Below are 24,348 nucleotides of genomic sequence, written 5' to 3'. Positions count from 1 at the left end.
GAGATAGGGAAAAACTGACAATACTAATCTGTTTTGTTAAATTCTTGATCAGAAGTATAGCAATTCAGACATCTCTCGTTTTAAATTGCTAGGGTACATTTATGAGGGAACAAAGCAACCAATTAGTATTTTCCACACTCATTCTACTCTTTTGGCTTGAAATCCCTTTCCTTCTGAGCCTTTGTGTGCGTTCAAAGGGTCAGCAGTGGGTTTGAAAAGATGGCACTACGCTTAGCAAAATGACATTCTCTCCCCCGTTCTCCCCTCCCCATCTCAAATGGAACAAAATATCCTCTTGATTAGTCAAGTGCTTGTTAATTGGAGTTTTGCCACGGAAACAGAGAAAGATCAACAGGAGTTATGTCACCTGAATTTACAGAGACTCGGGCCTGGCGAACAACCACCTGTGGTGCGATTGGTATTTCATGGCAACGCCTGTGCAGGCTTTTGGCAATCTGCAGAAGTTTGCTGGATGCATCGACCCAGTATAGAAACCTGTCAATCAAAAATACTGTGGCAGCTGCTGAAGCATAGTCACCAACAGAGGTTGAGGCTTTCAGAAAAACCTGTGGAGAGAAAATACACTTTAAATTTAAAAAAACCCTACAAGGCAGATAAATAGAAATCTAAAATAAATAGTCCAATCATTAGCTTGGTGCTTCTTGTTTAATTACAAATTTATCTGTAAGGTGGGATAATTTCCTCTCATTAATATGCTAGCAAAAAGCATTGACAAAAAGCTATTAAGGCACAAAAGCTTTTGTCCCAGTGTTAGAAAAGATTGATGGCACTATACATCTTAAATGGAAAAGAATGTGGTATAATACTTAATGGAATGCCATTCAGTGTCCCTCCCACCTAACAGAATAAAATGCTGTATCACTGACTGGAAGTTAGCTATAGAGACAGAATATTAAAGGTTTTGTTGGTGATAATTTTGATGTTGAGTGATATAGTAGCCTCAGCTTTATTGGAAAAGTCACTCCTCAATATTCACCTTGATTTTCAGTTACACAGAGATGGATGACAGGATCATATTAAGTCACCACCAAAGTCAAAATTATGCTCAGTGAGTAAAGACGACATAGATCAATGTTAACAATCAGAGTGCACTTTAGTCCTGCTTTCAGTACTGTTTGGAATACCTGGACAGCGAATTGCTATTCTGACAATTCCCAGAAGAATAATGGATTGCTCAATAATCAGCAGTGCTGGCAATATCCAAAACGGAACCAGCTTAACCGAAACATGTTGAGATACAGAAGCCTGAACACACGCACCAGCCGGTTTTACAACAGTTTCTACCCTACTGTTAGAATATTGAATGGACTCAAATTTTTAACATTTCCCTATACCTATGCTTTTGTTTTTGCCACTGTTTACCTATTATTTACTATCTATGCTACTTAACTATGTGATTTGCCTATATTGCTTCAAGGCAAAGCTTTTCCCTGAGCCTCGGTATGTGTGACAATCAGTTCAAAAATTTTAATTACACTCAAGATGGCTACCTTCAGCTAAACACAACAAGGGCATAGAGGGACAGAGAGGTGGCAGGACAGGAGCAAGGCCGCCCTATGATGTTTGCATTTCAGGCATTGACAATTACAATAGCTATTTCTTAAAACATTAGACATGTAAAGAGTGAACGTGTTCTGCTATTTCACAATCAAGTTTTGATTGTCCAGCTTACCTTGTCAAAATGACCACACAATCCACTGAAAAATCTAAGCCACTGGTAACCCTGGGTTTTTGCTGATTTCAGAAGTGTTTCAGTGCAAAAATGTATTGGAGAAAACAACATTTAAAATAAAAATAGGAGAACCCTTTACATTTAATGTCTGTGAGTTAATCAAGTGCTTTGCTCTGCATAACTTTTATATTTTACATTCATGGGGAGGGAACAACAAGCAAAAATAACCAAATTTACTGAACAATCCCAGTGAGAAAACCAATAGGCAAGCTTACAATTTTTCTAACTTTTACATTAATAATTAAACAAAAAAAAATCAACATAAGTTAAACACAAATACCAGGAAAATTGCAGTCTGCACATTAGAAAGTACATCAAATGCAACAAAAACAAATCTCAAGGCTCTACTCAGCTAATAGCCACAAAACTATCAAAGCTCTGAACTTTTTCTGATAGAACACTTGCTCTATCAAAGAAAAGTCTTTTGACTTGAAATGTGAACTCTCTTTCTCGCTCCACAGATGCTGCCAAATCTGCTGAGTTTCTCCCACACTCTCTGTTTTTGTTTCACTTTGTATCTACTAGTGGGAAGACATCAAGCAGAAACTAAATAAAATAAAGTTCTATAAGATGAACTTCTAAATGTTGATGCAGACTTCACCATATCATAAAAAAAGCTCATTCATAAAAGCTCATTTACTACATTTTCAATTATTTAGATAAATAAATTCTAATAGCAAAAGCATTTATTTAAAGCACACAATAGCTTCTAACAACAAGCATTTAAATTCATAAACCTACATCCTATAACCACTTGTAGCTTTCACTCAAACTTAAGGTCACCGTACCTCCCCCAACAGTGCTGGGAGAGATAACACATCTCAGATGATCTAAAGAGGTATCTTACATCTTCAAGATCATTCCCTGGCTATCCAAAGAAATGCACAAGGGTCAGGACCAGGGCAGAGCAGGGGCAGGTGGAGAGCAGTCTGGAAGGGAAGTGATATAAAAACTTCCCTCAAGTATTTGGTGCCTTCACTTCGGGAGAGGAGCAGAGAGCAGTCTGGGAAGGGAAGTGATATAAAAACGTACCTCAGATTTTGAGCCTTCACTTCGGGAGAGGAGCTGAGCAGGAGTAAGCAGAGAGTAGTCTGGGAAGGGAAGTGATTCTGAGGGGAATCTAAAAATTGACATCACAGGCTGTGAGTTGATTGGCTAATAAGGGATCTGCTAAATTTGAATCTGTGTTAAACTGATTCTTGTTAATTTATTAGTTACAACTTGTATAAGCAGAGATACAAAAAGAGGTAAAAATTTTTTAAAAGGTTAGGTGCTGTGTTATTTTTGCATGATGTGGGAGCTAGTGGACCCCATTGTGGTTCTCAGTGACTATGTCTGCAGTTGCTGGAAGAACTCCGCCTCAGAGTCGATGAACTGGAGTCTGAGCTTCAAATATTGTGACACATCAGGGAGGGGGAGAGTTACCTGGACCCTGTGTTTCAGGAGACAGTCACACATTCCTGAAGAAGGGCCTGTGCCCGAAACGTCGAATCTCCTGTTCCCTGGATGCTGCCTGACCTGCTGTGCTGTTCCAGCAATAAAGTTTCAACTTTGATCTCCAGCATCTGCAGACCTCACTTTCTCCTCCAGTCACACATCTTAGACTAACTAACACAAATTAGGCGAGTGGTCAGGGAGAGGAGGGTGTGGGTGTGGGTGTGGGTGGGGGTTGGCGTGGGTGTGAGTGAGGCAGGTAGAGGGATTCAGGAGGTAGAGTTGCAGGGGCCTCAGCTCCTGTCCTTGTCCAACAGGTTCAAGAGTTTTGCTCCCTGTGTGGACGGGAATGGGGACTGCAGGGAGGATGAGCCGACTGACTGCAGCAGTGTGGTGCAGGGAGCCATTCAAGTGGGGGAAGAGAAGGGAAATGTTGTTGTAACTGTGGATAGGATAGTTGGAGGCATAGACAGTGCTCTCTGTGACCAGGATTGAGAGTACCGAAGGTTGTGTTGCCTTCGTGATTCAAGGGTTTGGGATATCTCATCTGGGCCACTGATGAACTTGGAGTGGGAGGATAAAGATGCAGTAGTTGTCATCCACATAGGTACTAACAACATTGATAAAACTAGGGCAGAGGTTCTGCTAAGGGAATATGAACAGCTGAGAACTACATTAAAAAGTAGAACCAAAGGGTAACAATCTCTGGATTACTACCTGAGCCATGAACTAATTGGCACAGGGTCAATAAGATTAAGCAGGTAAATGTGTAGCTTAAAGATTGGTGTGGAAGAAATGGGTTTGAATTCATGGGGCATTGGCATTTGTACTGGGGAAGAAGGGACCTGTTTCAATGGGACAGTCTTCATCTGAACCATGCTGGGACCAGAGTCCTAGCAAATCGCATAACTAGGGCTGTAGACAGGGCTTTAAACTAATGGGAGGGGTTCCGTTGTATGGGAAATAAAAAAAAAAACCCAAAATAAAGGAGGAGGTAAAAGTGCAGAACTCAGGAGATGTTATTAAAATCTCTAGCACAAACTCAAATAGGACAGAATGTATGGAAAGGGTGGGCAATCAAACTTCAAGCACACTGCACAAACAAACCACAATGAAAAGAGGGACAGTTAGTACAGGACTGAAGTTGTTTTATGTCTGAATGCACACTTTATAAGGAATAAGGTAAATGGCCTTGTGGCGTGATCGACATTGGCAAGTATGATGTGATGGATGTCACAGAGTCGTGGCTGCAAGGGGATTAGGATTGGGAGCTGAATATTCAAGGATATACATCCTATCAAAAAGATAGGCAATGGGCAGAGGAGGTGGGGTTGCCTTATTGATAAGAAAAGAAATTAAATCAATAGTAAGAAAGAGTCAGATGTGTAATCTGTGTGGGTAGATTTGAGGAACTGCAAAGGTTAAAAAAAACCATAGTTGGAGTTATTTACAGGCCTCCAGTCCGGAGGTGGGGCACAAGATACACCAAGAGACAGAAAAGATGTGTAGGAAAGGCAAAGTTACAGTGATCAAGGGGAATTTCAATATACAGGTGGACTGGGAAAATCAGGTTGGTAGTGGATTGCAAGAAAAGGCATTTGTGGAATGTCTATGAGATGGCTTTTTGGAGCAGCCTATGGTGGAGCTGGGTAGAATTGGTTGGGAGAGGAGCCTAGCAGGAAAGAAGTGGGACAGCAATGGCAGGAGTTTCTGGGAGCAATTCGAGAGACACAACAGTGATTCATCCTGGGGAAAAAGAAGCATGGTACAGGGAGGATGAGGCAACCATGGCTGACTAGGGAAGTCAGAGATAACATAAAAGCAAAAGGTAAAACATACAATGTGATGAAGGGCAGTGGGAAACCAGAGAATTGGGAAGCTTACAAATACCAACAGAGGGCAACAAAAAAATAAATAGGAGAGAGCAGATTAAATATGAGGGTAAACAAGTCAGTAGTATAAGTGAAGACTATAAGAGTTGCTTTAGATATATAAAGGACAAAAGAGAGGCAAAAGTGGACAATAGGCCGCAGGAAAATGATGCTGGAGGGATAGTAATGGGGAACAAAGAAATGGCTGAGGAACTAAATAATTATTTCGCATCAGTCTTCATGGCGGAAGACACAAGTAATATCCCAAAAATTCAAGAGAGTGAGGGGACAGAGCTGAATTTGGTGGCCATCACCAAGGAGAAGGTGCCAGAAAAACTGAATGGCCTGATGGTGGATAAATCACTTGGACCAGATGGACTATAACCCAAAGTTCTAAGGGAGATAGCTGAAGAGGTATGAATGGTGATCTTTCAGGAATTACTAGAATCAGGGAGGGTCCCAGAGAACTGGAAAACTGCGAACGTGACACTTCTGTTTAAGAAGGGAGTAAGGCAAAAGATGAAAACTTACAGATCGATTAGTCTAACTTTGGTCATGGGTCAGATACTGGAATCCATTGTGAAGGAAGAGATTTCTGAAGTATATGGTAAAAAAGGGCAAAGTCAGCATGGTTTGATCAAGGGGAGGCCATGCTTAACAAATCTGCTAGAATTTTTTGAGTCCTTTATTGGTCAGATTATTGAGTACAGGAGTTGGGAGGTCATGTTGCAGCTGTACAGGACATTGGTTAGGCCACTGTTGGAATATTGCGTGCAATTCTGGAAGGATGTTGTGAAACTTGAAAGGGTTCCGAAAAGATTTACAAGGATGTTGTCAGGTTGGAGGATTTGAGCTATAGGGAGAGGTTGAATAGGCTAGGGCTGTTTTCCCTGGAGCATCGGAGGCTGAGGGGTGACCTTACAGAGGTTTACAAAATTATGAGTGGCATGGATAGGATAAATAGACAAAGTCTTTTCCCTGGGGTGGGGGAGTCCAGAATTAGAGGGCATAGGTTTAGGGTGAGAGAGGAAAAATATAAAAGAGATCTAAGGGCAACATTTTCACACAGAGGATGGTACGTGTATGAAATGAGCTGTCAGAGGAAGTGGTGGAGGCTAGTACAATTAAAAGGCATCTGGATGGGTATATGAATAGGAAGGGTTTGGAGGGATATGCGCCAGGTCCTGGCAGGTGCGACTAGATTGGGTTGGGATATCTGGTCGGCATGGACGAGTTGGACTGAAGGGTCTGTTTCCATGTTGTACATCTCTATGACTCTATGAATCTAAGTAATGAGCAGGTTAGACCAAGAAGTGCCAATGGATGTTCTCTACCTCGACTTCAAGAAGGCCTTTGACAAGGTGCCACACATGAGACTACTGAATAAATAAGGGCCCATGGTTAGAAGCAAGGCGTTAGCATGAATAGAAGCTTGGCTGTCTGACAGAAAGCAGAGAGTGGAGATAAAAGGGTCCTTCTCAAGATGGCAGCTGGTGACAAGTGGTGTTCCGCAAGGCTCAGAGTTAGGACCACAACTGTTCACTTTATACATTAATGATCTAGATAAAGGAGCTGAGGGCATTCTGGCAAGGTTTGCAGATGATGCAGAGATAGGTAGAGGGACAGGTAGCATTGAGGAGATGGGAAGGCTGCAGAATGATTTGGACAGGTTAGGAGAGTGGGCAAAATAGTGGCAGATGGAGTACAATGTGGGAAAGTGTGAGGTCATGCACTTTGATAGGAAGAATAGAGGCATGGACTATTTTCTAAATGGGGAGAAAATTCAGAAGTCTGAAGTGCACAGAAACTTGGGAGTTCTAGTCCAGATTTCTCTCAAGGTAAACTTACAGGTTGAGTCAGTAGTTAGGAAGGCAAATGCAATATTGGCATTTATTTTGAGAGGACTCGAATATAAAAGCAAGGATGTACTTCTGAGGCTCCATTTGGAGTATTGTGTGCAGTTTGGGCCCGATATCTCAGGAAGGATGTATTGGCCCTCAAGCGAGTTTAGAGGATGTTCACGAGAATGGTACCAGGAATGAAAAGTTTAACATAAGAGGAACTTTTGAGGATATTGGGTTTATACTCGGTAGAGTTTAGAAAGATGAGGGGGGATTTAATTGAAACATAGAGAATACTGAATGGCCTGGACATTGTAGACATTGAGAAGATGTTTCCATTGATAGGAGAGAATAGAACCCAAGGACACAATCTTAGAATAAAGGAAAACCTTTTAGAACAGAGATAAGAATAAACTTCTTCAGCCAGAGAGTGGAGAATCTATGAAATACATTGCCACAGAAGGCTGTGGAGGCCTGGTATTGAATATATTTAAGACTGAGATAGATAGGTTCTTGAGTATCAAGGGGATCAAGGGTTATGGGGAGATAGCGGGAGAATGGTGTTGAGAAACTTAACAAGCACGATTGAATGGTGGAGCAGACTCAATGGTCTGGATGGTCTAATTTTTGCTCCTATGTCTTATGGTCTTATCTGCTCACACCGGGTCTGCTCCTCATACATCAGGCTTCAAATACCAGGGCTACAAAAGTCTTAATGTCTGCGTTCTGTTGCCATTTATAAAAGATGGGAGAAGATCTCCATTGTGGCAAAAATCCAGGCTTTAGCTTTCCTGACTGTTATGGCCTTGACTTAAAAAGAAAATATTTGAAACCACAGACTCTATCACAAAGTTATAGTAATATTATTATTTCTGTACAATAACAACTTGTCTTTGCCTTTAACGTAGGAAACATGTCAAGGTATATTGCAGAGTTGTAATAATAAAATGAATAAAATACAGTATTAAGATGTGTGACAAAAAGCTTGATCAAAAATACAGTTTATGAATGGTAGTAAAGAAGGTATGAGAGATATGGTCATGGAAAATAATTGGGAAAGCAAGTCCAGAGTACAAGATCTAGGTGGTTCGATGGTGTGGCCATCAAGGGTGGAATAATGGTTTTGGGAAATAAAGTAAGTCAAATAGGTCAAACATCCAAGGAGAAATTGCAACAATACTGGCAATAATCTTCCTTGGATGCCAGTGTGATGCTAGAGGACTGAGAATTGAGATGTATACTCTAGTTCAACATAGGGAGTTAGTTTAATCCAATCAGCTAGAGGCTAATCAATGTAACCGTTGGGTGGGAAAGCTATTGGAAATGATAATCTGGGTCAAAATTCACAGTTACTTCGGAAAATATGGATTAATTTTTAAAAAAAGCATTGATTTGTGAAAGGAAAAACATGCCAACTATTTTGAATTTTTGATGAGGTAATAGAGAAACGGTTAATGATATTATTGCAGGTCGTGTACATAGACTTCAAAATGCATTTGATAAAATGCCAAAGTTGAAGGCCATGGAAGGAAAGCAACAGTGGCAGCTTGGATGTGAGGGTGGCTGAGTGACAGGAACTACTGAGTAGTGGGGGAGGGCAAACAATGGGATAACAATAAGATTGGAAGTCAAATCACTGCTTTTCTTGATATACAATCATGCATCAGACTTCAAATTTGCGGATGACGAGCAGCAAAAGTGATTAGTGATAGAATTCATGAAGGTGAATTATGGAATGGGCAGCTGAAATATCATGCCAGCAAATGATGTGATATTTTTTGGTAGGAAGAACTAGAGAAGGCAATATGAATTAAATAGCACAATTCTAAATAGGACACATGAACCGAGACATCTGGTGGTATATGCACACAAGTCACTGAGGACAGCAGGCCAAGTTGAGAAAGTAATTAAGAAGATATAACAGTCTCTGGCTTTATAAATTGAGACATGGAGTACAAAAGTAATGTATCTATTTAAAAAAAAAGTTTGGTTTCAAATGGAGTGCTATGATCAATTCTGAGCACCACACTATGGAAAAAACATGAAAACTTTTGAGTGTGGAAAAAAAATTTCTGAAAATGGTTCCAAGGATTAGGTGGATAGATTGGAGAAACTAGGATTATATTTCCTGGAGAAAAAAAAGTTTGACAGATTTGATAGATGTGTTCCAAATCATGAAGGGTGTAGATATCACAAATGAGGAGAAACTGTTCCTATGTGTGAAAGAGTCAAGAACAATAGGTCACTCACTAAGATGATTAGCTAAAGAACCAAAAGTGGCAAGAGATTTCTTTTAGGCAGCGTGTTTTAGGATCTGGAGTGCACTGCCTGCAAGTATGGTGGCAGAAGATTCAGTTATGGCTCTAAAAGTGAAATGGATAAGAATTGAAGGGAAACACTTGTAGAGTTACAGGAAAAGGATGGGGGAATGGGCAATTGCGAAATGTATCTTGCAGAAAGCTGGCCCAGAATGGTCTCTTTCTGAGCTATAACCTGTCTATGATGATATGATCCTAGATCCTTTTCTCATGAGGATGTTGTTGACACAACATGAACATGTAATGGTTTGTAAGCTGTAGAATATCCTGGAAAAATATGTCAGTAGTTTGGTTTTTATGTTTTACTTTATACCATCAATCTGGGTTGGATATGCAAACAAAATGCTTAGCTGTATTATAATAATGGTGTTGTAAGAAGAACAGGCAAGTTTCTGCTCTTGCAAACTCCTATGTCAGCCAAGTGTTTTTTTTTACCCAGCGTATTGAGGATGGAGTTGAAGAAGGCCCAATAACTGGAATTAACCAGGTCTCAATCTTGCTTGACTAATCACTTCACCCCTCTCCAATACTCTCCCACTATCAACCCCTCACAATTGTTTCTTATCCTCTCTAGATCTTTTCACTGAACTTGACATTTTTTTGCCTTAAATTGGGATCACAATGGGAAAATGTTTGGGAACACCTGCTGTACAATCTTCTGAACTCTACTGAGTTCAAAAATCTTTCATCATGCTGTTGCTTCCATCATTCTGTGTTTGTTTTTTCACTAGCTTCACTAGGGATGGACAATAAATGTTGGCCCAGCCAGTGCTGCCTACATCCCATGAGTGAATAGAATAAATCAGGATCTTGTTTGTAAATGACAAGGCACCGATTTGCATGATCTCTCATTATTACCTCAGCACACCTCATTTATGTGTAAGTTGTTTTTTTCCCAGGTATTGATGAGAAACTAGGAAACACAATTCCTGATTTAAAAGTAAGCCTGCTTGGTTATCTAGTGGCTGCAGTTCACTGGGGTTTTCTCCATGTCTCCACCTTAGCTAGCCTCCACCAAAACCACATGTGAGAATCCCACAACTCGACATGGACAGCAACAGTTCAAGAAGGTAACTCATCACCACCTCCTCAAGGACAACTAGCAGTGGGGGGACAATAACTGCTGGCCAGCCTGGGACACTCATGCCCCACAAGAAAATTTAAAGAAACCTCTCAGTGCTCTCTCCAGGCCAGCAAACCACCTGTACCTTAATTGTGATGCAACTGACTGCTTCCATGGGTCTACTGGGAATCTGTGTGGGATCTTTGAACCCTCAACCCGTGAATGTGTCAAGGCGGTTACTGAAGCAATTTGTTCGTATTTGCACTACTTCACCTTATTTTCCATAACAAGCTCGGTGTTGCAGTTAGGGCAGTGGGCTTTGCCAACAACTTAACCCCATGTGAGAATTAGAATTAGAATTAGGTTTATTGTTACATGTACTCAAGTACAGGGATACATGAGTATAGCAAAAAATGTACAAAGTCGCTATTTCCGGCACTATCTTAGATACAAAAATGCCTAGGTTGAAAATCTTCAGTATTAGGTAGAAAAATGAAGAAATACAGTTAAAAGATCAGCATTACAATCCTTATAAAGCTAGATACCTGCACAACATCTTAGGTATAAATTAGAACAACAAAGCAGTAAAGGTAAACATTCAGCATTACACTCCTAAAGTCCTAAAGCATGGAGTCCACGCTGGGCTTCCTCAAGACCGGGAATCCCTCAAGTTTGCACTGGCTCAACTCTGCACCACTGATGCCATCTGAGGAATGGAGGTATGTAGGGAGAAGAAAAGGATGAAAAAGAGAAAAAAAATCACGAAAAGAGGAAAAAGAAAAGAAATGGATGGAACAGTTGAGCTCTAGCTTAAGAACCCTACTCTGCCATCGTCTTGCTGTAGCTGCCTGGAAATGTCAGTGGTGTGCTCACCAGAATGTGCACCTGAGACTAATCTAGGAATTAGTGACCAACCAACTCCTAGATTAGTTGGATTTAGGAGTCAACTAATGAGCAGTCACATTCAGGTGGCTGTTAGGTAGCCATTTAGGCCTTATCTGACAAAATTTTCCCAAATTTTGACTTAAGTATGAAATTTCAGGATGTTTCATGGAGCCTAAAAGGGAAACTCAGGCTGTCCTTTCTTGATGTTCAGAATCTTATTTGTTTTTCTTTCTCATCATAAGTTTTAAACTTTCTTGCCATTGCCTGTGTCATTCAGACACTGGGAAAATTCTGCCCTTTGTATCTCTTACAATGGCCTTTACCATTCTCTTTGGCTTTATCATCATCAATTCTTTCATCAGGTCATTTCACCCGCCCACATTCAACCTCTGACCTTCCCTTTTGTTCTCATCTTTGTCTTCCTTCTATTGTCTTACAATGTCTTACATTTCTAGTCTTCTTCAGTTCCAATGAAAGATCACCAGTCTTGAACATTGACTCTCTTCCTCTCTCCACAGCTGCTGCCTGAGCTGGGAAGTATTTTTAATACTTTTTTAAATGCTTACTAATTGGAATTGTCTTTATTATGCTGTAATTTGCCAATGATGTGCTGCTGATCACCACACGCTTGTACAGAAAGCTCTTTAAAACTATGGAGGATGCTTGTCACAGAGGCCTACAGATGCACAGCGCGGAAACAGACCCTTCAGTCCAACTCATCCATGCTGACCAGATATTCTAAATTAATCTAGTCCCATTTGACAGCACTTGGCCCATATCCCTCCAAACCCTTCCTATTCATAGCGAGAGTGTGGTGCTGGAAAAGCACAGCAGGTCAGGCAGCATCCAAGGACAGGAAAATCATGTTTTGGGCAAGAGCCCTTCATGCACCCATCCGGATGTCTTTTAATTGTTGTAATTGTACCAGCCTCCAATAGTTCCTCTGCCAGCTCATTCCACACACGCATCACCCTCTGCATGAATACATTGGCCCTTGGGTCCCTTTTAAATTTTCCCCTCTCACCCTAAACCTATGCCCTATAGTTCTGGACCCAGGGAAAAGACCTTGTCTACTTACCCTATGCATATCCCTCATGATTTTATAAACCACTATAAGGTCATCCCTCTGCCTCTGATGTTCCAGGGAAAATAGCCCCAGCTTATTCACCCTCTCTCTACAGCTCAAACCCTCCAACCTGGCAACATTCTTATAAATATTTTCTGAACCCTTTCAAGTTTCACAACATCCTTCCTATAAGAGGTGATTTCTATTTTACTGTTCAAAGACAGATTTTTGATACAATTAAAATAATTCTGAGCAACGTCCTAGCTGGCTGAATACAATTCCTAAGGACAAATCCTGACAAGAGACTGGATAGTGCATGCTAAATCAACAGTTAAATTACATATAGTATTCTATTCGGTCACTGTTTCGTCCCTATGTACATTGGTGTTTGCACAAGATTACACTTTGAATTACAAGCCTGGCAGCAAGGCCAAACCTAAAGATCAAAGTTAAAGAATTAATGTCCAATGAAATTTGTTTTGTACTGATTTAAACAACATCGGGGATTCAGGCCTGGCTCTCTGTTGAATGCATTTGTCCAATATGGGATTGCTATTTTCTTGTGAAGGAATAGGAGGTCAGTCCTGAATCCCTGCTTTATTTGCATTAGTGGCTTCCTAAAGTTACTACAATCTTTACCTACATTGTGTATTACACTCAACAAAAACGAAGCGCAGTCATAGCCAGAGCTGAGATGAAGAGACAATCTCACATTCATATTCATCACGGAATCCACATGGGAGAACTAGCCATGTGGATACAAAACTGGCTCAAAGGTAGAAGACAGAAGGTGGTGGTTGAGGGTTGTTTTTCAGACTGGAGGCCTGTGACCAATGGAGTGCCACTTTTTGTCATTTACATAAATGATTTGGATGCGAGCATAAGAGGTACAGTTAATAAGTTTGCAGATGACACCAAAATTGGAGGTGTATTGGACAGCGAAGAAGGTTACCTCAGATTACAACAGGATCTTGATCAGATGGGCCAATGGGCTGAAAAGTGGCAGATGGATTTTAATTTAGATAAATGCAAGGTGCTGCATTTTGGGAAAGCAAATTTAAGCAGGACTTATACACTTAATGGTAAGGTCCTAGGAAGAGTTGCTGAACAAAGAGACCTTGGAGTGTAGGTTTATAGTTCCTTGAAAGTGGAGTTGCAGGTAGATAGGACAGTGAAGAAGGCGTTTGGTATGCTTTCTTTAATTGGTCAGAGTATTGAGTACAGGAGTTGGGAGGTCATATTGCTGCTGTACAGGACATTGGTTAGGCCACTGTTGGAATATTGTGTGCAATTCTGGTCTCCTTCCTACCGGAACGATGTTGTGAAACTTGAAAGGGTTCAGAAAAGATTTACAAGGATTTTGCCAGTGTTGGAGGATATGAGGTATAGAGAGATGCTGAACAGGCTGGGGCTGTTTTCCCTGGAGCGTCGGAGGCTGAGGGGTGACCTTATGGAGGTTTACAAAATTCTGAGGGGCATGAATAGGATAAATAGACAAAGTCTTTTCCCTGGCATCAGGGAGTCCAGAACTAGAGGGCATAGATTTAGGGTGAGAGGGGAAAGATATAAAACAGATCTAAGGGGCAACGTTTTTACGCAGTGGGTGGTATGTGTATGAAATGAGCTGCCAGAGGATGTGGTGGAGGCTGGTACAATTGGAACATTTAAAAGACATTTGGATGGGTATATGAATAGGAAGGGTTTGGAGGAATATGGGCTGGGTGCTGGCAGGTGGGACTAGATTGGGTTGGGATATCTGGTCGGCAAGGACGGGTTGGACCGAAGGGTCTGTTTCCAGGCTGTACATTCTCTAAAACTCTCTGTGACCCTATCTACCATGACCATGACTTTCTGGTTTGTTGCAAAGTCAAGACACCATTTCCTGCACTGTGTCAATAGGCTTCACTGTGGTGTGAAATAGTGGAGAATTAACAGCCACATCATATTGGAATCAAACCTCTGAAGTGACCAAGTGAACAATTCAATACTTCCACACCAGTGCTAGTCAATCAAAATTGGTGATGGGGAAATAAATTCTCATGACAACAACTCAATGATGCATGATAATAATGATGAGTCACAAAGGCAACTGTTCTTTGGCTAATTCTTGGTGTCTAAGTGTTGACCTTTCCAAGTACAATTAGAATGCTAAACAATAACAACAGCTTATACTTACATAGTGCCTTTAAAGTAATAAAATATCCAAGACTTTTGACAGCAGCATTACAATATAAAGTGTGATATCAGGCCACACAAAGGAATAGAAGTCAGATGACCAAAGGTTGGGCAAAAAGGTTAGGCCTAAACTATATCTTAAAGGAGGAAAGTGGGAAAGAAAGGTGCAAAGGTGTAGGGACATTATTCCAGAGTTTAGTCATGACCACCAAGCAATTAAAATTGAGGTGAACTCAAGAGTTGTTAAATGTGAAAGGATGCAGAAAAGATTTACAAAAATGTTGCTAGGGTTGGAGAGTTTGAGCTATAGAGAGAGGCTGAATAGTTTGGGGCTATTTTTCCTGGAGCGTCAGAGGCTGTGGGGTGGCCTTATAGAAATTTATAAAATCATGAGGGGCATGGATAGGGTGAATAGTCTTTCTTCTAGGGTAGGGAAGTCCAAAACTAGAGGGCATAGGTTTAAGGTGAGAGGGGAAAGATATAAAAGGTACCTAACAGGCAATATTTTCACACAGAGGGTGGTGTGTTTATGGAATGAGCTGCGAGTGGAGGTGATGGAGGGAGATACAATTATAACATTTAAGAGGCATCTGGATGGGTAAATGAACAGGAAGGGTTTAGAGGGATATGGGCCAAATGCTGGCAAATGTGACTAGATTAATTTACGATATCTTATCGGCATAGACAAGTTGGACAAAAGGTCTGTTTCCATTCTGTACATCTCTATGACTCTAAGAGGCCAGAACTCGAAGTGCTCAGATATTTCAGAGGAATTTAAGGAGATGCCAAATATAGGGAGAGATGCCCATTGTGAGATTTCAAATAAGGCTGAGAATTTTAAACTCAAGATATTGTTTGACAGGAGACAGCATAAGAAAACTGAGCAGCGTTTAGAGAATGGGACTTGTTGCATGTCAAAACGGAAGCAAAGGTTTCGATGACCTCAAGTTTATGTTGGATAAAATTTGGGATTGTACTGGAAAAGCTGAGTCTGGAGGAAATAAAGGGATGGATGAGAGTTTCAACAGCAGATGAGCAGCGATACTAGTGAAGTGGAGCGACGGAAATGCTACATTAGCAATGGTACGAATATGAGATTGGATAATGGCTGTTACATAATTTAGCAACAGTGGAGGAGTTTAGAGAGGCTGTGGTGAACACTCAAAGTTGAATGTTCTCAGCTTACATGTGAAAACTAACATTGCGTAGAAGAGGGCCAAGGAACGATTCTTGGGCCCACCAGAGCTAATGATATGTGACCAGGAATAGAAGCCATTGTGACTGATTCTCTGATTATGAATCGATCAATAGAAATGGACCATATGACAGACACAATGCACCCAGCTTGGTGACAATGGAGAGGGATTGTAGGGCAATGATGTGGTCAACCATGTTAAAAGATGCAGACAGGAGAAGGGTGAGGACGGAATTGTTACCTTTGTCACTGTCACGGAAAATTTTGTTTGTGATTTCCAGTAGTTTGACAAGATGGAAACCTTTTCAGATAGATTCATATGGAGGATTCCAGGAATGATGGGAATGGATTTGGTGACTGACAATATAGTCAAGGAGAGAAGAAAAGAGGTTGGAAATGGGAATATAGCTTGCAAGGACAGTGTATTTTTGGAATGGTTTTTTGGAAGAAATGGATGATGTCAGCAAATTTAAAAGAAAGAAGGACAACCCCTGTAGAAAGAGACAGCCAGTTAAAATATTGGCTAAAATGTGGGGCAGGAGAGGAGGTTAGGTGATCACCAGTTTAGGGGGGATATGACCAATGGAACAAGAGGTAGGTTTCATGGACAAGATAAGCTCAGAGAAAACATAACAGAATGTAAGAGAAAAAATTGAGAAAGCTGCTCAGGAGAAGGAGTGAAATCATAAAAGCAATCGATCGGGTTGTCATAACCTTGGTGACAGAGAAGTCCAGCAATTCATTTTACTTGTTGATGGAGGTGAGAGTGGAGGGGATCAGGAAGAGTGTTTTGAGAAGAAACTTTGCATTCTGGAATGATCCGTGAATCATAAGTAGTTTTAGTAGATGAGAGCAGAGCCAGTAATAGTTTAAGAAGTCCAAACATGGCTGGATGGTTAAGCACATTGTGTGCTATATCCGTTTAGTTTTATGTACCTTAAACTTATGGAGCATAACTGAATAGCACTAGAGGGACATCCAGAGTGAGAAATAATAATGGTTTTACGGTGGATTATGATGTAAACGATATAATATATAACCTTATGACAGGTAAGACAATACGATATGATGAATGGAAGGAAACTTATTCCATACGGATTCAGAATTTTATACCGTAAACTTTCCCTAAATCATCCTTTTTTACAAGAAGCTGAATTAGCAAATGCTCAGAATTTTTACATTGTTGCTATGTTGTAACTAACTGGCTTATTATTGATTGGGAGATATGATGATAGTAGTGTTGCCATGTGGAGAATGCTACTTTGGGGTTATTTTTAGGTTACAGAAACATCAGCATTTCCCTTTACATGGTAACTGATACCATGTAACTGAAATTCTATACAGAAATGATTTGTTAGAAAGCTATTGTCCAACTCTGTTTAATAGTGTATAATGTTTTCCACTTGTTAGCTCTCTCCCTTTTTAACACTTGCTATTAAAATGTTTAACAGCCCAATCAATGAAATAAAGTCAAAAGCAATCTTCGCGGTACACAGGTTAAGAGTTGAAGCAGCCATAAAGAAGAATAATACATAATTAGGTGTGAAATCGGCAGTGAAAGATTAACATCTTTATTTGATCCAGGTTTGGAATATACATGCTTTTCTAAATTACTAAAAAGCGAGCCAAACAATACAAGACATAAATAATAATATAAATAGCTCTCCAAATTCAGCTGCCTGTGATAAAATTAAACTCCGCACAGTAAATACTATAATTACTTTATATCTTCATTGAATCATTTAGAAATGCATTGCTCCTACTTTGTTCACTGCGCACCATGCTTGTCTCTTTTAAGCTATTGTGTCATTGGCAACTCGTTCCTCCTTCCTTTGCTCCATGAGAATAATCCCTTCTTCAAACTCCATTAGACAAACCATTAGACCACTGGTCCCCATCGGCAGATACCGTTTAGCTCAATTACTCGTTTTAGCTAAGAATTCACATCTAGCGCAAACCTTTAACATGAATTTCACTTTGTGCATCAACTCAAGCAAAGAACATCCAGAACTATAAATCAAAAATAATGTTATAAAAATTAATTCACATCATTGTCTAAATATGATAAGCTTAATGGTTTAAAGATATGTTGCCAGCTAACATTTGGCTTTTTCATGAATTAAAACAAAAAGTTAATTTTGTTCCCCTCTATACTGGAGACATATTCATGTTTAACAATAAGTTATTGAAGTCTTCAGTCAGAATGTTTTATATGAGCTAAACATTGTTTTACTTTTTCAATTGATATTCTTGAATCATTAAACTAAAATTAGAACCAAGTAAATTTCCATATTAAATTCATAATTTGTACAATTTGTGTTACAGAAAATTGTTTTTTTTCCCTCTCTTGTAGTCTGTAATTTAATCCTTGGACTACTGACAGACTCAACAAAACTGAATTCTGGGAAAAGTTTGGCTCACATACCCATTAATAAAATGGAAACTACACGAATTTACGATAGTAAATCAAAATCAAAATTGCAGACTGTTTGAAGCACATTCTCCAACATCAGGTACAAAAATAAAATTATATTTCTGCTTAAAGTAAAATATGTAAACATTGTAATTCTGCCAGTGTCCCTTTTTATCCCTATATTCACATTTTTTTCTGCCTAACTGTGTTTCGAAGTTCAATTCTAAATTTAACTTAATCAAATAAAATGTTTTTCCTTAAAAAAAAACGTTGAATCTTCAATTTGTTTGTCTACCTCATCATCATCCTCTTTAAACAATCACATTGGCTGAGAGTTGTTAAAGACTTGAGTTCAAGCCAGCTAAAAACCTAGAATATAAACAATGAGTTGGCCACAATATATGCAATTTTCATACAGTACTTTTTGGAAATGATTTTCACTCCCAAAACTCATCAGTATCACTAAAAGTCAACCCATCTACAACACTGAATGCAATACTACCATTTATCTGTTAGAATTCTTTGTAAACTCCTTGGAAAAGACAATCAGCTTGGAGTAGATGCACTGAAATAATGCCCGGTGGAGTTCCTGTACAGCACTTTGACTAAACATAATAAATCTTCCTTTGCTGGTCTAAAGAAAAACCTACTTCCCCATGCAGTATAGATTCCAGTATGCTACCCATACTAGAAATGCCTAGTGCTCATGCAAAAAATGCAGAATTTGAAAATTCATCACATTTTAGTTAAATAGAAGCTGGCCCGTATTTCCTTGAAAGTAAAATATTAAGAGTGATCCAATTGAGACTGGGGGAAGCAGTGGCATAATGGTAATGTTACTGGATTAGCAATCCAGAACACCAGGCTAACACTCTGGGACTTGGATTTGGATCTCACTGTGGTGAAATCTGAATTCAACAAAAGCCTGGGCTAAGTAGCTGGTCTATTGACAACAATGTAACCAATGTGAATTGTTGTTAAAAACTCATGTGCTTATAAATATCCTTTAGAAAGGAAATCCTTGTCTGGTTCATATATGACACCAGACCAATAGCAATTGTCCTCTGAGCTACTAGGAATGGACAATAAGTCTGGCCTAGCTTTTCACAAATGAAATTTAAAAAAATGTTTAGATGTCCTGCAATGAGTAACACCTCCTGACTCCCCAATGCCTGTCCACTATCTACAAGGCACAAGTCGGGAGTGTAATAGAATACTCCTCACTTACCTAAATCAGAGCAGCTCCCAACAACACTCAAGAAGCTTGATACTATGCAGGACAAACCAACTCACTTGAATGGCATCATATCTATCAACATTCAGTCACTTCACCACCAATGCTCAGTAACAGCAGTGTATGCTAACAATATGCAATGTAGACAGCACCTTCCAAACCCATGGCCACTTCTACCTAGAAGGGCATGGGCTGCAGATGCATGGAAGCACCGCCTAGAAGTTCCCTCTGTGCCAATTATTATCCTGAATTGGAAATATATCGCCATTTCTTCAGTATCACTGGGACAAAATTCTTGCATTTCCTCCCTAGCGGCATTATGGGTCTACCCACAGCACAGCAGCAGTTCAAGAAAGCAGCTCACCATCACCTTCTCTAGGTGAGTAGACATGGGTATTAAATCTGGCTCAGCCAAAGATGCCCTTGGTCCATGAGTGAATTTTTTAAAAAATTGAACATATTTGATTGTGTAGCTAGAAACTATTTTCCCTGTTGGAACATCAGGATAAGGAGGCATAATCCTAAAATTTGACCTGGATGACTGATGTCAGTAAGTGCTTCTTCACATAAAGCATCATGCAATCCATCATGATTAGTCCAGTTTACAATTTCAATTCTGGAATTAATGGTTTGTGTTTATGCAAAGTATTTAATGGTTACAGATCCAAGATGGATAAATGAAGTTAATATAGAGTTCAGTCAAGAGCTAACCATATGGTGATAGTGACACAATTGACTGTATAACCTATTCCTTTTCTCTTGTTCCTAACGTTTCAGGGTTGAAAGTGATAATTTTTTCATATGCTCTTGGGATCGCATAAAAGAACATATTAGAATTATTATGCCCATTTCTCTAAGTGCTACTGATTTATAAGACCGTAAGTAAAGTGTAATGAACTGACAGCGGGAAATTCTCTTCATTTTTACTTCAGTGTGTTTTCTAGAATAGCTGTCAAAGGGGTAGATATTAAACTGCTGCACTCCAGCAGCACAGAATCAAGTAATTGGTATATATACAGGGAATTTGGATGAGGACTGGAAAATGTCCTAAATTAAGCTCCTTTGTGGAGAAAGGACAATGATAAAAATAATCTATGCCTGGGTATGCAGGAGCCTATAACTGCAGATTATCATCTGTCTCCTTTAATAGACTGTGGTCCTGCAAGTGAACTTGTGACTAATTGACTCTGCTTGAAAATTATAGTCTGCCTGCCAGAATAGCCCTCATATTTCAGAGAAAATAAGTGACTTGTTCTTTTGTGTGATCTCACCAAATAAAATGAAAAGCACTACAAAAGCAGCAGAACAGAAATTATACTGGTTCTCAAGTGGTCATTAATTATACACATCGACTCTTGGCAAGATTCCTACTGCCAAGAGGGAGCCTGCCAGTGCCCGACTGCAAATTCCAATGGTGGCATACCACTCTCCAGTACCAGAGTTGTTAAGTTGGGTATTTAAAGGGTCCTTGGAGTTCAATGGAATCTCAGTCTAGTAGGTTGAGCTGAGACTGGAAAGTGTATGGGTCCTTCACAAAGGATTAGTATGTCATAAGACAGTCTCCCTTCATTTCCTGATTTTGGGGCAAGTATCACCATTACTTAAAGGACTCTTCAACTACTTTCAACTTAGTTGCTGATTGATTTCTACCAGCTGCTGCTAAGCTAGAAGTGTTTAGCAGTGGGTACTGTTAGCTAAAGTTTTTGATGTTGACAAGCAGTGGTGTGACATGTGGTGAGGGCCTTTGTTCTGATTTCAAACATTCTGCTCAAATCACTTACTCCCAATCCTGACCATAGCAGCTTTTCTCCCACTCGATCTGCAGCACGGTCAGGACAATTAGCAGAGGCAACAGACAGGAACACAAGCTCTTCAAAGAGGAAGGAGGATAATGGCTTCCATTTATATCCAAGAATCTTCAGCAACCGATGCTTCTTCCCCAGCCTCAAGAAGTAACTATGTGTGCAATGTCTTCTAGTAAAGGAAGTGTCTCACGGATAGCTGCCATCTGTTACTGGCCTCAGGGTGAGGATGGCATTAGTAGTAGCTGGAAAGGTGACTATAGGCAAGAACTTCTTTGTGTTGGGCTGTTTAACAGTCTGAGCGGGTGACATCTCCAGTTGTACAGTTGTAGAAGTGATATATTGATGTTCTGTATGTAAAGAGGCAGTATTATCAGGAGATTTTAGAATTAGATTTAGATTTTATTGTCATGTGTACTCAAGTACAGATGTTTTGGAGCACAGAGAAAAGTGTATAATGTTGCCACACAGGGTACCATCTTAGTTACAAAGGTACCGAGGAACAAAAAAAAAGTACAAAGTAATAAAAGAGAGAAACAAAGTTAAAAAGTCAGTATAAGTAGAAAAATAAAGAAATAAAGTAATAGTTAACATAAAAGTCATTCTTTAATATAAACTAGAAAAATAAAGGAATAAAGTGGAAAGTTCAACAATCTTTTTGGGTGCTTTACGATAATGGGGCCCCAAACTCCTCTGCTCAGTTCGCGCTCCTGGAGACCTCAGGTAGCAAGGGACCTCCCTCACTGCTTGCTCCTACCACATGGGCTCGAATGCATCTGGCTAAGTCCACTCTCCGGATCCAACAAAGCTGCGATGCCATCGCTGCTGAAGCTGCTGCCTCCGATCTCTTTGTGTTGCCTCCAGAACATGCCCCAGTAGGACTCACTTATAGCTGCTGATCGCAGGACCTGCTCACAGCCTCTGAAGTCAGGTAGAATGAGTATTCTCATCACGAGAACATTTCCGTGCACTTGGGCAGCTGCATGTAAGTTTGGAGATGCGCTGTAACTGCCAATGGCTCCATGTTCAGCTGCTGTGTGTGTGCTTACCCAGAGCATCATACAGGCGGAAAACCAATATCCTGGTAGCAGCTGTTACTTTCATGCTCTGCTGCGCCATTAACACAAGAAACCCAACTATGGCTGCTGGGCAACAAGTTCTGTCTACTGATCACCCTGGTCATAGATTGAGTGGAAATCCATGCAAAGGAAGCACACATACATGAAAAGGGCATGGGTTTCCCTGTCCCAGAGCTCCTGCAAAGTGCCACAGTCGCTCCAGCACAAATGGTGAAACACTACTGTCCTTCAGTGGAGAGGTGTCAGATCGCCAATGAGAATGACCTTGATTCGCTCTGGTCTTCTGAAATCTGATGCTGGGCTGCATTGTGTCAGCTTGGGGAGCTGCAGTCTCGGTGGAGAAATGAAGGCACACAGATAGAACAGTTTTATCTTTTGTAATCAATTCTCATATCTGAAGCTTCTCATTCCTGGAATAATTTTGTAAATCACTTTTGCACTCCAGCGCATTCCCATATTTCCTATAATGTTGCATCCAGAACAGTATACACTGCTCCAACTGAAGTCTAATAAGTATCTTATACAACTTTAACATCAACTCCTTGCTCTAGCACTCTATGCCTTTATTAAAAAAGTCCGACTGTAAAAGTCTGTTCCAACTCTGCCTATGGAAAAAAATCTGCTCCCAAAGATGGAAACAGACACCACAATATGATGCAGCCAAACAAAAACTATGTGCAGCATAATAACAGCAACAGCATGGAGCTGCCAGGGACCCGCATGTGCAATTCAAACATGAGGCTAGCAGACAGACAGACAAGGGTAAAATTCAGAGCAGAAAAATATTTGATGAGAAGGCCAACATACTTTCCACTCTGCGAATGCGACACAAGTTGTGGACAAAGTCAAACAATTAGGAAACCTTTGCTACATTAGCATCATATGCCTGAGAAAAGAGGCGAAGATGCACTCACAATCAAAGTCAACATGGGAGCAAGCATAAATATTCCCCCAGGCCAAGATGTCTACATTTGCTATAAAGGGATTCCCACACAAGATTTCACCATTAGAGGAATTCCAAATGCGTAAGAGCCGAATTCTTCTCCAAGGTGGACACTAAACAAAGATATTGATTGCTTGGTTCAGTTGGCAGAGGGATCTCAAGAAATCACCACTTTGGAACTCTATTTGGAAAATACTGCTTCAGGAAACCATGTTTTGGTTTATTCACTCAGGATCAGTGCCAGCATGTGGGCAGAATTAGAGAAAACTTTCCTGGGTGGGCATATGTTGTCAGTTATATTGTGGTGATAAGCAACACGAAAGAACAGTATGACTGCTACTTACACTCACTGACAGTGGCAACTTGTCATGCAGAACTTACCTGGTTCAGCAAGAAATACCAAGTGAATGTAGGCCAGGTTAACTTTATATTCTTATGTCACTATTCATATTATGGAATACGTCCTGACCCAGGAAAACTAGAAGATTTAGGACAAATACCTATTTTTTCAGGATAAAGCAGACCTGCAAAGGTGCTCAGATTTGTAAACTTCTTCATATCATATGCTTTAAAGCCGATAAAACATTATCATTAAAGTAGATTTTAAAAAGGAAAATGCAACCATGCAAGAGGGCAAACTTATTTCATTTGGCTCAAAACATGTTTCATGAATGCAATCCAATTATTCAACTATGGAGCATGAAGCCTTTGTTCTGGCATTTGGAATTACAAAATACATGGGCACATATTCAGCAAATGATTCATTGTAAAAACCATCACAAACCATTGGAAATAACTTGGCGCAATCCACAAGCAAAAGGTTAAGTCATAAGATAAGAGGCCATGGTGTTGGAGGTGGTATATTGACGTGGACACAGATTTGGCTCATGAGCAGGAAGCAGCGAGTGGGGATAAAGAGTTCTTTTTCAGCTTGGTGACCTGTGACCAAAGTGGTTCCACAGGGATCACTGCTGGGACTGCAAATATTTACAATACATATTAATGACTTGGAGGAAGGAAGTGAATGAACTGTAGCCAAATTTCCAGACAACACTAAAACAGGTAGGAAGACAGGATGTGAGAGGGATATAAAATAGTTTCCAAAGAGATATTGATAGGTTATGTAAGTGGGTAAAAGTTGACAAATGGATTAAAAGTGGGAAAATGTGAAGTTCCTCATTTCCTCATATGAAGGTAGGAGAATTAATTTAAATAATATTCTGTTACATAAAACATTACAGGGCAGTACAGGCCCTTCGGCCCTCAATCTTGTGCC

General features: G+C 40.1%; 1 protein-coding gene across 2 annotated transcripts in view; it reads right to left on the bottom strand.

Moving 5' to 3' along the window:
- Positions 1-24,348, bottom strand: part of alpk1 (alpha kinase 1) — a 146,747-nt gene that overhangs the window by 42,210 nt on the left and 80,189 nt on the right. For both annotated transcript variants that reach the window (XM_087982444.1, XM_087982402.1), the window contains one exon: positions 368-566. In XM_087982444.1, the coding sequence (XP_087838570.1) occupies positions 368-566 (199 nt within the window). The remainder of the gene's footprint in view (positions 1-367; positions 567-24,348) is intronic.

This window comes from Chiloscyllium plagiosum, unplaced genomic scaffold (assembly GCF_037043375.1).
Source record: "Chiloscyllium plagiosum isolate Xiang-an unplaced genomic scaffold, Cpla_swu_hap1 HiC_scaffold_1, whole genome shotgun sequence".
Classification (NCBI taxonomy): Eukaryota; Metazoa; Chordata; class Chondrichthyes; order Orectolobiformes; family Hemiscylliidae; genus Chiloscyllium; species Chiloscyllium plagiosum.
The sequence above is the reverse complement of the archived record's forward strand: the minus strand, read 5'-3'. Positions and strand labels throughout refer to the sequence as shown.